This window comes from Anastrepha obliqua, chromosome 1, assembly GCF_027943255.1.
Source record: "Anastrepha obliqua isolate idAnaObli1 chromosome 1, idAnaObli1_1.0, whole genome shotgun sequence".
In the NCBI taxonomy this organism is placed as follows: Eukaryota; Metazoa; Arthropoda; class Insecta; order Diptera; family Tephritidae; genus Anastrepha; species Anastrepha obliqua.
The window spans coordinates 150,869,544-150,886,011 of record NC_072892.1 but is presented as its reverse complement, the minus strand read 5'-3'; the positions used below and the strand labels follow the sequence as shown (position 1 = coordinate 150,886,011).

At 40.2% G+C, this 16,468-nt stretch overlaps 1 protein-coding gene across 1 annotated transcript; it reads left to right on the top strand.

Annotated features, from left to right (window-relative positions):
• Positions 1-6,344: 6,344 nt before the first annotated feature.
• On the top strand, positions 6,345-9,281 carry LOC129253126 (uncharacterized). The gene is made up of 3 exons (XM_054891385.1): positions 6,345-7,121; positions 7,623-7,979; positions 8,034-9,281. Exons 1-3 carry the CDS (start codon positions 6,812-6,814, stop codon positions 8,225-8,227), a joined length of 861 nt encoding a protein of 286 aa, XP_054747360.1. The 5' UTR covers positions 6,345-6,811; the 3' UTR covers positions 8,228-9,281.
• The last annotated feature ends 7,187 nt before the right edge of the window (positions 9,282-16,468 follow it).

Below are 16,468 nucleotides of genomic sequence, written 5' to 3'. Positions count from 1 at the left end.
TAGATCAACTTTCTCAACAAATTCGGAAAATTTGGAAGCCTTTTCCGGTAGAATATGCAGAAACCCTAGTGGACAGTATGCCCCGACGGTGCTAGGCTATAATTGACAATTGAAGTATTTGCTTTGAGTATTGACGACCAAATTATCAATATTTTTGCGAGCTTTCGAAAAATCAATTGTTGTTATTATTTAACAGTGACCACGCTCTTATGTGACAGACTGTAATTTTGGTATAGGTAAATCCCAAGTAGTTCCTAGTTTTCGCAACGCTTCAGCTTCTGTACATGTTTTTATGTACTCAAGAATCCATTTATCAACAATCGAAAAAAATGCCGTCTTTGATTTACCGAACAAAATATTTCTTTTAGCGTTGCCAGTTGCACCTAATACTCGTATTTCTTGGAAATTATAAGGAGGCCTTCCGATTATAGCGTCAGCTTTTATTTGTTACCAAACAGTCCATCCAGAACTATTTCAGTAATCTGAGCATTTTTACTACTCTCACTTTCAGAATCTGATAAAATCCTTCGCCGCTTTGTCCTCTGCGAGCATTCAAAATGTTTTCTTCTTCATCGCTGGTATCAGACAAGTGAACACCTTCAATTTGTACATTTTCAGAATCGGCATTTTTCCTGTCAGTACGCATTTCACTTATATGTTGTATTTTTTTTTTTACTAACTTTCTCATACGTTGTGTGGACAGCATATTTAGGGATAAAAAATGACGTATTGATTATTATAAGATTTTTTTATTATTTGTCGCGCATGATTTTTCTTCAACTCGTAGTGTACGTAGTGGCATTCAAACTTCTACTGCCCTTTTTAGATTTTTACCAACACCATCAAGTACTTGGAAAGAGAACTACCGTTAGTAAGTCAGACTCTCAATTGCTTATTATGAGATAGAGAATATTCGAGAACACTCTGTTGCTGTTCATTTAATCGCCGGTCAAATGACCGGGTGTGGTAAAGAAGTCAAGAGATGAACGTTTATTAGTGAAAAAAAAAACAAACACAAAAAAGGCAAATTGCTAAATTTGATAATATATGAATTTACGAGTATAAAAAGCTAAACTAACCAAGGAACAAATAGTCAGTTTATATTTTTAAATTCGATTTTGTAACCGGTCAACACGTTTAAGTAGAGTGCGAACTGAAGAAAATATCGCAGCTGTATCGGCCAGTGTTAATGATGACCATCAATTATCGATTCGTCGCCGTTCGCAGCAATTGGGTCTCTGTTACTCAACACCATGGAAAATTTTGCGAAAGGATTTAGGTGTGAAGCCTTTAAAAATACAGCTGGTGCAAGAATTGAAGCCGTACGACATACCGCAACACAGAATTTATGGTGAATGAGCTCTTGGAAAGTTGGCCGAAGATCCACTTTTTTATCGACGAAGCTCATTTTTGGATCAATGGGTACGTAAATAAGCAGAATTGTCGATTTTGGAGTGAAGATCAGCCAGAAGAATTGCAAGAGCTGCCAATGTATCCAGAAAGGGTAACAGTTTGGGGCGGTTTGTGCGCTGGAGGTATCATTGGACCGTACTTCTTCAAAGATGCTGCGAATCGTAATGTAACTGTGAATGGTGAGCGCTACCGTGAAATGATATCCAACTTTTTTTTGCCCAAAATGCTTCAGCAAGACGTTGCCACATCCTACACAGCACGCGTGGGAGGCGAGTTCGGTGAACATTTTATTTCACGTTCAGGACCTGTCATTTGGCCACCCAGATCGTGTGATATAACGCCTTTAGATTAACATTGGAAAGAGTATGCCAAATTTGGACTAAGCGAATGGACCATTCGAAGCGCAGTCGCGGTCAACATTTGCATGAAATAATCTTCAAACATTGAATTACAGTAGGTTCTGTTTTTATGCGGCTTTTTTTTATGCGGTTTTGAAATAGTGCGGTTTTTTTTTAAATTACAAAATGCATGTCGACCTATAGGGAATTGTACATATAATCAAGATTCTAAACCAGCTAAGCAAAAACTCATCACAGATTCATGCGGTCTATGGAACGTATCTATAGTTATAATATGGGACTAGTGCCCTTTTTTATGCGACTTTATTACATTATTTCAGATTTATGCGGTTTTAGCATTTGAAACGTATCTATAGTTTTACTATAGAACTAGTAGCTTTTTTTATGCTGTTTTTTTTTATGCTGTTTCTTGCGGAACGTATCTACCGCATAAAAACAGAACCTACTGTATATGGACTGTACTATCGATTTAAAAAAAAATTATATGCATTTTTCAGAATTTTACTAGTGTTTTTTTGAAAATCTTTTCTATAGCTCTTAAAAAATTACCCTATATAAGTATTTACTCCGACAGCCAGCCGGCAATTAGGGACTTGGGCTAGATGTTTGTGCAATTAAAATTAGTCGGGGAATGCCTGACTTATCTCCTGATTATATCGGAATAATTCGCTTTTAGACTCATTTAGACTCCCGGTCACAGCGGCATAGAGGGAAACTGCTGGGCTGATAAGCGGACTAGACAGCGGACTCTGGAGACGGTTTCATTGCAAACCGAGAGTATTGTGGTTCCTTTGAGAACCTTTGGTCTTTTTCTGGAAATATGAGCCTCGCGTTAACTCAGCGAGCGTTGGTTAAGTGCGCAAACGTGCAAAGTTGCAGGATCCTTCTGGCCACGGGCAGCTGCAGCTCTCGCATGTGGTAGATATCCTTTGCGGACAATATATGTCCATGCGGGGAGACTTGAGATTGCTTCAAGTTCTTATTGCAGAAGCTCTCTGGAGAATGAGCTGGAATCATATCAGCACTTTCCTCTCAGCTGCCCTGCTCTCGTCGGGCGAAGATTTAGACATTTGGGCTCTCACTTTTTCGCTACAGCTGCGGATATTGCGGGTTTGAATATCACACAGCTCGTGAAATTCATCAATAGCTTGAAACGGCTAATATGAACGTAAATTGGTCATCCTTAAATTCTAACGTCCCTTCTTCCTTTTTCAACTGTCTGGTTCCTTTGCTCCTTTATAGTATCACAACGTACGAATTTTGAATATTTTACCAGTGGGCCCCTCGCAAGGGCAGCCATTTATCCTAACACAACCTAAGTATGTATTTTTTCCATAAACCGATTTTGATAAAATATACCGAGATTACAGTCTAGTCACCAGTTAAGGCCTCATGAAAATCCATTCAGTAGTTTCGGTGACCAGGCAGACAAAAATTCTAAAAGTGGTACAAAAGCATTCTTACACATTTTCGGCATCACCTTTGATCACTTTTTAAAGAAATACTGAATATATAGACATGACTTCTCTACAGTTTTTTTTTTAGTATGGATTATGAATCTCGAATTAGGTTGTCTTTAAAAGCAGGTTTCTTCAGATTTGGTTTATATAAAATACGAATTTCTGCCGAATTTCCCAACTGGTACAGTTGTAATCAAAAGCGGACCAGTTCAAACGCGCCCACTTAAATCTATAATAGTTTAAGTAATGGAAGGTTTAAAGACTTTCCTTCATCTCAGTAGACGCTTATAAAAGACAAACGCACCGGCACAGAAAAAAACAAGAATTTGGTGTTTTATTGAGACTTTATTTTTTTTATTCATATGAATACGTAAAATTATTAGAAACATATTAACATAAAAATTCAATCGCAATTTTCACATTTTATATTATTTTTGAAGTAAAGTAAAACATTTTTATACAAACAATTCAGTATTATTTATGCTGAGGGCTTTCTATAGAGGAAAATAATAAAACTACTAAAATAAATTCTATTTAATTTAAGTGGCATTCATAGCACAAAATGCAAAATTTGTACTTTTAAATTTGACAAATGACTGCAGAAAGAGGTGAGCACCACTGCTGTTACTTTAAAGATAATTTTAATTTGCTTTAGTTGCAAAATTTCTAACAAATTTGTAAGTCCAAATCATGCAGACCATTTCGAAAGTTGCAAATTCATGCCGGTTCACTTTTTTTCTTTGAATAAAATATTTAATTGTAAATATACAACAAATCTTTTAAAACATTTTGTAGTCACAATTTATAAACAATTTAAAATGATGAATATTAATAAAAAATTGCCAAATTAATTGTTTATACACCGGCCTAAAAAAAATTTAAAAAATTCAATTTAATGCAAATTAATTATAAATAGCACAAATCAGCCAAAAATTCGGTCACCACAGCCTTTTGAGGTAACTAACACAAGTTTTCTAGAGTTTTTTGTTTGTTTTGTTTTGCTCTAATTACCATATCAACTAAGAAAAATTATCGGCACACAAAAACAAAAAGCATATTTAACGAAATCTGAAAACGTTTTAAAACAAATAAATCAACAGTCGAAAACCACACATTTTTTGCCAATCTTACAAAACATTTATTTATAATCTTTCTAAAATTATGTAAATTTAAAATTAGAAAAAAATACAGCTTAAAAATCTTAGCACGTCTGCGCAACCGGTGACCACCTTAACACACTAATTTAACACAAAGTGCGCAAGCCATGAGCTCCAGCGCCAACAAGCACCGTTGAGCATAAAAATGAGCGATGCTCATGCGAGTACCTAACTATACTTGTTGTGTGAACAACAGAGCGAGAGCGAGCGCGAGAGCGAGAGAGATTGTACCGCTAACAATGCAGAAAGCTACTTTTAGTTGCTAAATGTTGTTTGTTTCTCTTTTTTCTTTTTTTTTTTTTGTGATGAAGATATTACCCACAGAGTCACCTTGATGGCTTGCAATGGAGAGCAGCAGGTGAGCAGCCACAAACAATTTCACTTTCTTGCAGAGCGCGAAAGTTGTATATATTTTACTGCTTACTTTATTTATTTTTTTTCAATTTTCTCAATGATCATTTTTACCGGTATGCGCTCTGCTTGGTATGTTTGACGGCATTCTCACATGAAACTGGCTCGGCTCTGAAATGGGCAGTTGCATGTGTTTTTTGTTTTTTTTCTGTTTTTTTTTTTTGCTTTATTTGTTTTGCTATTCCACCTCTGGTAAAGTGATGCTATGAATTTTGCTGTTGCCGTTGGCTGAACTGCCAAGTCGTCTTCTTTTTCAGGCGCTTTTGTTGTTGTACGTTTTTTAGTTTTTGCTGTTGGAGCATCACAATATCCGTCAGTGGGGAATAAATAATTGTATTGTATGTAACTTGCGATGCACGCTGGATGGTTGGCTTTGTTTTCTTCTTTTTCTTCTTCTTCTTCGTCAGCTTTTTCTTGTATTTGTTGACAATGTAATTGCACACACATACATACTGTGTGGCTTTTTACGCCTAATTGTTGTTTCATGCTTTGTTTTTACTTATTTGCTATTTTATTTGTCTTATTGTTTTGTTGTTGCATTTCTGTGTTTATTATTGTGCTGGTTGTTGGCCTGCATACTGTGCCGTAATATGTTGATTGTGCGGTAATTTTAGTTGCAGTTTTACTTACTTCACTTCAAATGTTTTGTTCGTTTTATTTCGTTGGTTTATGTGATTACTTTCGGTTTTATATGAATGTGGCGTTTTCTTCTGCGCATTGGTGAATCTTTTTTGCATACTTGTATAGGTATGTTTGTTGTTTTTGTCATTTATGCACTGAATTTTCTGGAATTTTATATTCGCTATTTTTTATGTTTTCTTGTTTTGCTCCAGTTTTTTATAATTTAATTGAAATTGTAAGTACTTGCCGGCTATTGCGAGTTTCTCAGAAACAAAAAAAGTTATAAATTTCTGTGGAATTATATAAGAAAGTAATAAAGAAGAGCAAAGAAGTTAGTCACAAAACATTTTGAATTTATTTTCATTTTAAATTTACTTTTTCTGAGTTCTTTCTGCAGAAAGAAATTTTCGGTTAAACTTATAGTTAAGCGAACTGACAATCAAATATCCACTGACTTCAACTCCAAAGTTGCTGCATCAAACAGCAGCTCAACAATAGCTGCCTCATATCATCAGCACTGTTACTGTTTGCTTTGTGATCTTCATCAATAATAGCAGCAGTTGTGCTCAAAAATGGCAACAACGCCAGTGGCGGCGATGCTGACGCCAACTGCAGCCAGCGACAGAAACAGCGACAACTCTCCAGTTGTCCTCCGTCTGTACGAATGTTTGTATGCAGACGCGTTGTAGAGCACTTGGCGAAGACGACAACTTGTTGCAGTGATACACTCGCCAGCGCCTGAAGCCAAAACTAGCAACACTAACAACACGACGACTGCTACAACTGTCTGTCTGTCTTCGGCGCATCGCATCGCATCGCCTTGTGAACCTTTACCGGTCGCACCACCAAATAGCCTACGACCGCTGCACATTATTCGGCATCGTAGCGCAACCGCACATACATACACATACACACACGCACACATAAGCATAGTTAGTGTACACTGCCAGTGCATATGGTTGGGGAAGATGACGCTGACTATGGTGGCGCCTGAAAATTTTTGTATAAATTGCTGAAGTTTGAGTATTGCATCGTCAGTACAGCATTTGATTTAGTTTAATAAACAACATCAATAGCAACAGAAAGTGTAAAATATACAGAACTTTCCATCCTTCTATCCCCACTATTCACTATTTTTTTCACATAACCAAATCAAAAAATCAAACGAAACACTCCAACCACTGTGAAACACATCACTCATACGCACCGTTGCACCGAAAAAGGATTACAAACATATATACGGTACGAGTGTCTGTGTACGTGTGTTAAAGGATTAGAGCAGCAGTAATAAAAAAACGTGTCGGTCGATTGCACATCGGTTTCCGGTTTATAGAACATTCAACGTTAACGTCAAAGTGCGCGTGTGCTCGTTTTTCGCATTCGTAACGAAATGAAAGCCTTCATCTTATTATCCTGTATAGCGCTGTCGGCTGCTAGGCCCGAAGCAGGTTACGCTTATAACAGGCCTGGTGGTGGCGGTGGTTTCGGCGGTGGCTCAGGTGGTTTCGGCGGCGGCTCTGGCGGATTTGGCGGTGGCGGCGGTGGTGGACTCGGCGGAGGACTTGGCGGTGGACTCGGTGGTGGTGGCGGACTCGGTGGAGGTGGCGGATTTGGCGGCGGCTCTGGCGGTGGCTTCGGCGGTGGCTTTGGAGGTGGTTCCCTTGGCGGCGGCGGCGGCGGCGGTGGCGGCTTCGGAGGAGGTGTGTATACATAGAAAAGGGGAAGAAAGAAAAAATGCGCAGCATTCTCAATGCGTGATTAATGTGCTGGAAAAACATTCTGAGGGCTGAAGCCTTGGAAAAAAACCAAAAATTAATCACTTTTGGCTCGACTTGAAAAGAAAGACAATCCAAGCACACTAAGAGCGCTTTCAAGTGTTTGCTTCCTGATCGAGTAGTGCCTGATTACATTTTGATTTATCTGCAACAAATTCCTTGCATTTTCGTATACCGTAAAAAGCAAATAAAATGCGTGAAGAAGATTTTGTGCTACGGATAATAGTTCAATTTTCGCTACACTAATAAACACTAAAAACAAAAGAACAAGCATTTCACTGCAAAATTATTACAATTTTAAAACCAAATCAAATCCAATCAAGTTAATCAAAATGTATGCGCAACTCTTCACTCAGCAGGCAGCTCTGCTTGAAAAATTTAATTTTTTTTTAATTTCCCCTTCTTCATTTTCATTAATTCCCTTAGGTGCTGGTGGCGGTTTCGGAGGCGGCGGCGGTGGTGGTGGCGGTGGCACCACACTTGTGCAGAAACACATTTACGTTCACGTACCACCACCAGAGCAGGAGGATGTGCGCCCACGTCCCAATATTCCCATTGGCCAATCGCAGAAGCATTACAAGATCATCTTCATTAAGGCACCATCTCCACCTAGCTACCAGGCACCAGTTATTCCACTGCAGCCACAGAACGAAGAGAAGACACTCGTCTATGTTTTGGTCAAGAAACCAGAAGATCAGCAGGATATTGTCATTCCCACACCAGCGCCCACACAGCCCTCCAAACCCGAAGTGTACTTCATCAAGTACAAGACCCAAAAGGATGGCGGCGGCGGCGGTGGTGCTATTGGAGGAGGCGGCATTGGTGGTGGCATTGGAGGCGGTGGTATTGGCGGTGGTATCGGCGGTGGCATTGGCGGTGGTATTGGCGGTGGTATTGGTGGCGGTATTGGCGGTGGTATCGGTGGCGGTGATGGTGGTTACTCCGGTGGTGGCGGCGGTGGTGGTGGTGGTGGTGACATCTCGGCGCCATCCTCCAACTACGGACCACCCGGCAAATCTGGACCTTATTAAATGGTTGCTTGCAGCTAAAGTTCAAGTGCAACAGAAACTATGCCACACAAATTACAAAAGCGACGAAAAACAAAAAAAAAACTACGAAAATCACGACGGAATTCAAAGACGACGAACCAAAAACCAAACGATGCTGGACGAAATTCGACGACGCTGCGATGATAATAGCTAAAGTTGCCGGCTAGTCTTGTTAACCGATAACAAATTGGTTATTTGTTATTGTATTATATTTTTATTTAATTTTTGGTTTCGATTTTCGACAAATTCTGTTCGAACCAAACGCTGTACAGGAAGCTTGAAGATGATAAAATCGAACAAAACAAAAGTTGCATAAAATGCCGAAAATGCTGTGACTAACCCATAAGCCAGGTCAGCGAAAAAAACTGCCTGTAAAAAACCTTGACTTTGACCCAACAAGCACAGCACAGTGATGCGCCCAAATTGACACACCCAGCTATCGAGCGCAACACACGCGCTGAAGTGTGAGTTGCCGCCAAAAATGCTTGCGGTGCTGCTCTCATCGGACTCACTTGAATTGTTCGCCCTCAGAATTCTGTGCTCAAATGTCAAACGTCAAATGGTCGAAATAACCTTGCCCATCATCCCACATTACCAAACAACTACAAACTCATACTCATCGTTCTACAATACTACTCTACGAATCTCTCTCCATCCCACTCATGCAATCACTCTCTATCACAACTCTCGTTTGTGAGGCGCGCCATCTCTACATTTGTGTCGCATCTTGTGCTGTGAGAGCGATCACTCTTGTGCGTGTCATCTTTTGTATATAAGCCATTTTTCCCTGTATATCTACATATGTATTGATCTTTTTGTTGTAAATGCGTATATAATAAATAATTTGCTAGTTATAAGTGCGATGCGTTGATTAAGATAATAACCCTCAGTAGACCCACTTAAAGCGCTATTGACGTCTTTGTACGTGTGTTTGTATATTGACAGGCGCAAGCCCATAATATTAATTATTAACTTGCGATATATGTATTAATATTTAAGTATTTGTATTATGCGCAGTATAAAAAAACAACGGTGACAAAATTAAAAAAAAAACCTACTCTTTTAATACACTTTAAACTGTTAGAGCAGATGAGGAAGTGAAAGCAGTGAGCTAGGAATACTCGGTAAAACGGTACTAATATACATACACCTGCTCCACATTACTTGCGTCGTACAACGAGCATTCTCATGGCAGCCGGTTCTACGCTACCGGAATGACTTGGGATTTTCCCGACCAAGGGCTGCCGCTCCAGTAAACTGGCCCTATCTAGTGAACCGTTTATCATTCATTTTACAACGGAATATAACGTATTGTTTTTTTCTTTTTGTCACTCACTGATCACATCTTAGCTTTGGCTTAGATGACTGATCTGCATAGATCGCACATAGACCACGAGAGTCCGCAGTGTTACCAGTGTTGTTGGAGTCATGTTAAACATAGTTAGTGATGCGTGTCATGGCGAGTTGTAATACATTGTTTAAACTTTTTTATCCTTCAGTGATGAAAAGTATACCGACCCCAGGTAGTTGTAACGAGTTCTGCTTAGGGCTGGACGGTAGCAAAGGAGGTGTTCTAACGTACCCGTTTCTTCTTCGCATAAGTTAAGCGCTTCGTTCTGGATCAATCCCATTTTAGCTGCGTGATATGGATTGCGACAACGTCCCGTCAGCACTTCAACCAAAAAAATGGAGACTCAAGTCACAGGTCGTGTTGTGGATGTACAAGACAGTGGTTTTGCCAATTTTAACGTATGGATGCCTGGTTTGTGGGAAGCTCTGCGGAAGAGCTATAGTATCACTAACCTGGGGAGGGTGCAAAGGACTGCATGCATTGTCATCACCGGAGCATGTAAAACTTGCCCCAGTTCTGCCCTAAATGCCCTTTTGCACTTACTTCCCATTGACTTTTACCTTATTTCCATCGAAGCTCAAGGTGCAATCAGGTTAAAGGAGATTGGCCTCTCGAGGCAATCTCTCAATGGACATGAAAGCATTTTCGTGCAGTTAACGCCGTATTTCTCTGAACTTCGAACAGATCTCTCTATCCGCAAACTAGAGTTTGAGGGTCGGGCTAGGGCAATCTTTCCAAATAAGCAGGACTGAATCGAGGGGTAAATCTGCAAAGAAGCTTGCATCTCTGTCTTCACTGACGGTTCCAAGATGGAATTGGGAGTCGGAGCAGGGGTTTTTCTTAATCAGCCAATTTATCTATCTCCTTTGAACTGCCGAATATTCCTGGTGTTTTTCAAGCAGAAGTCTTGGGAACGCGGGAGCGAGGGAGATATTAACATTTTCTCCGATAGTCAAACCGCGATAAAGGCTCTGACCACGCCATGGTACAAGTCCAAACTAGTCAACTAGAAGATTAAATCTTTTGGCTGAGCAGGTAACATTTCTCTGATCTGCGTTCCAGGACATAGGAATATAGAGGGAAATGAAATGGCTGATGAGCTTACCAGGAAGGGGACTGAATTGTACTCTGAGACCTCCTACCCGGTCATCGGCATCCTCCTGACAGTTGTTAAAGGGGAACTGCGCAAATTATTTCTCACAAAAGCGCGGAAAAGATGGAGCTCCATTTCTTCATCTGCTATTTCGAAAACCCTTTAGCCCTTGGCAATATACGGAGGACTCAGAAAATCCTTTGGACTCCTCGCTATTGAATTTCCAAACTCGTAGCTGTGTTTTCCGGTCACTGGACGATCGGCACACATCCGGAAAAGCTAGGGTTAGTAATTAACCCCCCTTGCAGAAGCTCTGAGGACCTTTCAGAGAAGGAGGCTCTTGAGCATTTTCTCTGTAAATGTCGGGATTTGGCAGCTAGATGATTAAGATCACTGGGCGCTCCTTTCTTTGACAGCCTGGGGCAATGCGCCAACCTAAATCCCATCTATCTTCTCCATTACAGCAACAGCTCTGGCTGGCTGTAGATATCTGCCTGTTGGAGGTCTCATAATGGTACCAGAACGGCGCTTCAGTGCTATTTGAGGAGTGCCGGACTGAAACTTCAACCATTTCACCTACCTACCTACTCCATGTTGTGTTATACACTTTACTTACTTCTTACTTGGGAGTGATAAAAAAGTGGTTTGCTTTCGTGTTGCAAGTTCGTAGCATCGTTTTGGTAATCCAGTTAGCGATCGAAGCTAATCGTATCGACTGAGCTTCCAGAGTTAATTCCTCGTCTAGTTCCGTCTTCAAAACAGAGAGTGAGGAATATAAGGGTGCCTACCTTAGCAAGCTCGTCCACTCTCTCATTTCCCTCTATTCTCTTGTGCCTTGGTACCCAGTAAATTGATACCTGCCTATTCTCACATAGCGCATCCATTTTGGATGTGCAGTGTTGCGCGCATTCCGAGCTAGTCATTACAGCCATTATTGCTTTATTAGCAGACTGACAATCGATCTGACAATGAAGATGTTTGTGCGAGTGTCGAGGTGAGCAAACTCCAACGCTGGTTCAGCTGCTTTGGTTACATCATAGATCTCAGCTTGAAATATGCTACAGGGGTTAGGAAGACTGAAAGCCTTTTGGAGATCAAGCAGCCGCAGCAACCCCTTTCTCCTCATTTTGGATCCCTCTGCAAAGAAATTGTATGCATAGTAATTCGATTCCATGCTCTTCTGCTAGATATTCTGCTCTATTACCAAAAAGCAGGTCTGTTGCCAAAGTTTACTTATGTCCTGTAACAAACTGTGACCAAAAAGGCCTTGTGCGAATTGTCCCGTCATCCTCAGCCTTAGTGCGGATCTTTCGCTTAAGTTGCTTACTGCCATTTCGAGACTGTTGAGTAGACTTCTATTGCCACTGTTGGAGTTGTGCTCACAGCGGCGGTTACAAACGTTCCTGCAACCCTTTGCACGCTCTCGAATCTCTTGAGCTTTAACATTTACGAGATCTTCTGAGTTTGAGTTTTTCTAGTAAGAAAAGATTTGCACAAAAGTAAAGAAAACTGACAACGCACCTCGGTTTGATGCGATTGAAAGTGGAAAAGTATTGAGAGCCAAAAAAAATCTGTTTCATAAATTTTTTTACATCACTCTGTAGAGAAAAAGGCCAAAATCCACGAAATTTTAAGTATTTATTTGAAAACCAGCCATGCCCACCGCGCGTTTCATTGCTAAGAATTTCTTTTCACACTTAAAGTCTCACGTGCTTCTCATAAAGCTGGAAATGGTCCAGAAATATTTGAAGGATTCTTGCATGGATGGATGTATGCAGCAAAAAGAATTTGGTCAAAATGGAATGGCAGGTACTCAAAGGTGCCAAAGGTTTAGATATTGGGATCATCGTTCTTGAATGATACCGATGACCTTGGCGATATAAGTGTCATCCTGATCAATGGGTTTGCATTTAAAGCAAAATGGTTCCACGATGAGAAGCAGGAAAACTGCAAGACTCTTCCATCGTGCACGGTTCTGTGCGGTTGCTTTTGCACCGTCCCATGACATTTTGGAATCTGCTAGTTCGCGCAACGCCGACCTTCTGCTCCCTTGTAGCTTCCAGTCCAGTGACATTCTCGTGATGTTATCTGATGGTTTTCTCAATGTGTGATCTATCCATCGTCACTTTCTGCATTTGATTTGCCTAAGGATGGGTTCCTCATTGGTTAATCTCCACAGTGCGTCGTCACTGATGGTGTTTGGCCAGAATATTCTGCAGATAATGCGGAGGCATTTGTTGGTGAAGGATTGTAGCCTCCGTGTGATGATGTTAGAGGCCAGCCATTTTTCGCTACCGTATAACAATACAGACTTTACGCGTGAGCTGAATATTTGTAGTTAAGTGCGCCTGGAGATTTGGGAACTACCCATACTGTATGCATTCGTCCGAATGCCGCCCTTGCTTTTTTCAGCCTGCAGTTGACATCTCAATCTGCTACACCATCTTCTGCAGTGATACCACAATGGGTCTAAGTGAGACGGTTGGGGGAAATGACAATTGTTTTCCAAACAGAAGTTTTTTCCATGCTGAAAGTAGCAGAATGGATAATCGAGAGGCGATGGAGCGGGAAACAGATTGGAGTTTTCAGTAACAGTCAGGCTGCATTGAAGGCCCTGGAGAACGCGAAGGAAACCTCAAAGATTGTTCAAGAATGTAAGAAAAAGCTCAATTTTGTCGCAAGACAAAACAGGTTTGCACTTATATGGGTTCGGGGACACTCCGGTGCTCAAGGAAACGAAATCGTCAACGAATTGGCGAACCGTGGATCAGCGGGGCCCCCACAGGAGCCAGAGCCAATAATCGGAATCAGTTCCACAGGAATCATGAATTGGATCAGCGATTATGTAGGCAATCTACATAAAGAGCGATGGAACGGAACGCTGCAGAACTGCAAAGTGTTTTCTGACAAGTCCGAACAGAAAACTGTCAAACTTTCTACTAAAACTTGGAAGGAAAGACGCTCGGTTGATTATCGGTATTATTACAGAACACAACCCATGGGGTCAGCATATGACCACCATTGGAATCATTGAGGACCCAATGTGCCTGTCTTGCTTGGAGGAGGCGGATAGCACTGAGCACTTTCGCTGTGAGTGTGCTGCCTTTACTAGAGCACGGCTACGAATTTTGGGTTCCGAAGTTGTGAGAATGAGTAATATTCGTTCTCTAAAACTAGAGGATATTTACAGATTTGCCAAAGAATCTGGAAAATTCTCACAAGACTAACTATCTCTATCTCTGTCACCGTCTATTCTTTCCTATCTCTTTCTCCTTCCCTCTTTGACAATCTACCCCCCTTTCCAGAGCTTTAAATGCAATGGGCTTTTTAGCCTGGGCTTAGAAGCCACCAAATCTCCTGGTGCTCCTTGGCTCGACCTTTTCAAATTTCAATTTCAATTTCGAGACGGTTCAAGGACCGACTGCCACTACAACTTAACTAAAGCAGTTTTTTACCAATAGGGAAAATATTTATTCATTTATATATTTAAAAGTATTCACAAAATGCACGGATGTGGCAAGTGTGATATTAATCAGATATCTATTTATAGATATACGAGGGCGGTTCAATAAGTACCCGTGTTTGATGATAGAGGGCGTTCCTGAGGGAAGTTGATGTTAGCATCGTGGGCTGCCATCTAATAATCGATGACAAAACAAATTTCAGACTGATTGATAAGTTAGTTTAGATTTGGCAGCTATTTGAGTAAGACCTGTTCCGTGATTTTCGCTAAGATGAGAAAAGAGCAGCATAGTTCGGTAAATCCCGTTTTGTTTGTGGATGGGGAAAATGTGAAGAGATAAAAACAAAGTTGGATGCTGTATATGGGGACGCTTCGCCATCTATGACCACAATTAGATATTTGGGATAAAAAGGGGGCTATGTTGGAAAATAAAAAAAAAAAATTAAAAAAATGGTGTCTTTATTTCCAAAAAGGGGACTTATTGTTCCGCCTTCGTATATTTGGCACCGTTTTTGGGCGCTTGGCCTAACTTCTCCTCCAAGTTGTGGCAGTTTGTTTATGTTATTTTGACTTACACCCTGATTAAAAAGTTCCCGTAACAACCGCCAGAACCAACGCTGCAAGTCTGTTTGAGTTCTGTTTTTATTTTGTTAAGTTGCTCCATCTATGCTTAAGATTTCTACCAAAATAGTATCGCCGTTGCTTGACATTTGCAAAAATTATGTTGTCTTGAGTAAATTTGCTTCTGCGCGTGTTGTCGATCTTTAAAAATGGATTTGAATTTGCAACAATGAGTTTGTATTAAATATTGCGTTAAGGGGGGAAGCCTGCTTTAGAGGCTTCAAAAAATCGATTTTTTCGTGGATTTTTTTGGGAAGGAAAGAAATATTCGATTAAAACAAAACTTTCTGGTTTTATTGTTATATACTTCAACAGTCATCTCAAATTTTTTCATTAAAATATATGTCATATTATGCTTGGTACTAGCATTTTGCCGACCGCCTCGAGAGTGCATGTGTTGTGCGGCGGGAAAGATGCAAGTCGCAATTCTCATCTGAAAAATCCAAAAAAAATTTATTTTGGTATTGTATAGCTTCTAGTTAAGCCAAGAAAATTAAGCAAAAAGTGAGAAATTCAACAATTTTTCGCTAATGAAAGAAAAAAATTATTTTTTTGGAAAAACAAATTCACCTTAGATTGTTTAAAAAATGGGTTAATCATAACTTTCTTAAGGTTTTTTAGGTTCAACTAGAAGAGAATTTAATTCCGAATACAATCAATGTTATCTCGTTTCGATAGGACGTTTAACTTTTTCCCACTTTAGGAAAAATCCCGCCAATTAGGAAAAGTCGCAAATATTAAAAACCGAGAAATCGCACTTCGAGCGATCCGGCCGCTCGTATACCTGCTGGACGCTTGCTAACAATTTCTTCTGTAACTCCGAAAATATTTTGAATTTGCTTCTGAAATTTTGAGAACACATTCTTGGATAGTTTGGGAAGACATTTATGCAAAAAAAAAAATCGATTTTTTGAAGCCTCTAAAGCAGGCTCCCCCCTTAAAAGTTGGATTCAATGGTGCGAAAACTTTAGAAATGTTAAGGAACTACTATTTCGGTAATGATACTCTAAAACAAACGACCGTTTATGAGTGGTGTGAGGATGACGAACGTAGTGGCATCAATAAAATGCAAGCAAAGTTGATTAATGATCGCAAACTAACCATCAGAGAGCTGGGAGAGGATTTGAACATTTCAACACTGCTTATGGATTTGGGTTTGCGCCTTGTCGCTGGAAAGTTGGTTCCACAGGATTTGAATTGCATATAAAAAGGAGACCGCGTTAATATCACCAAAAACAAGATATTTATTTTCGGTTGCCAAGGCTGAATCCTATCCAACATTCATCAAACGCATCATTGTTGGATGGACTACGTCTCGGGTTTATGAGCACGGAACGAAATTCGAGCATCATGCGAGTGAGCGGAGAGCTGCGAAAACATCATTCTCAGTCAAAAAAGAAAGATATTCTCACCACGAGTGTACACCATGTTAAAAGCACTATTATTTGGGTGTTATGAGACGTTTACGTGAAGTAGTTGGCCAAAAATGAATGGATTTGTGGGAAAACAACTCCAGGATTTTGCATACCAAAAAGCACCACCGCACAAGGACATCATTAGCCGTGAATTTTTAGCCAAAACCGAAGTGAATAACATCCAACATCTAACATCATTTTTTGCTGTTTAAGCAAGTCAACAAACCAACACAGGGAATATGTTTTAATAGCCGAACGAAAGTAATGGAAAAATCGAAGA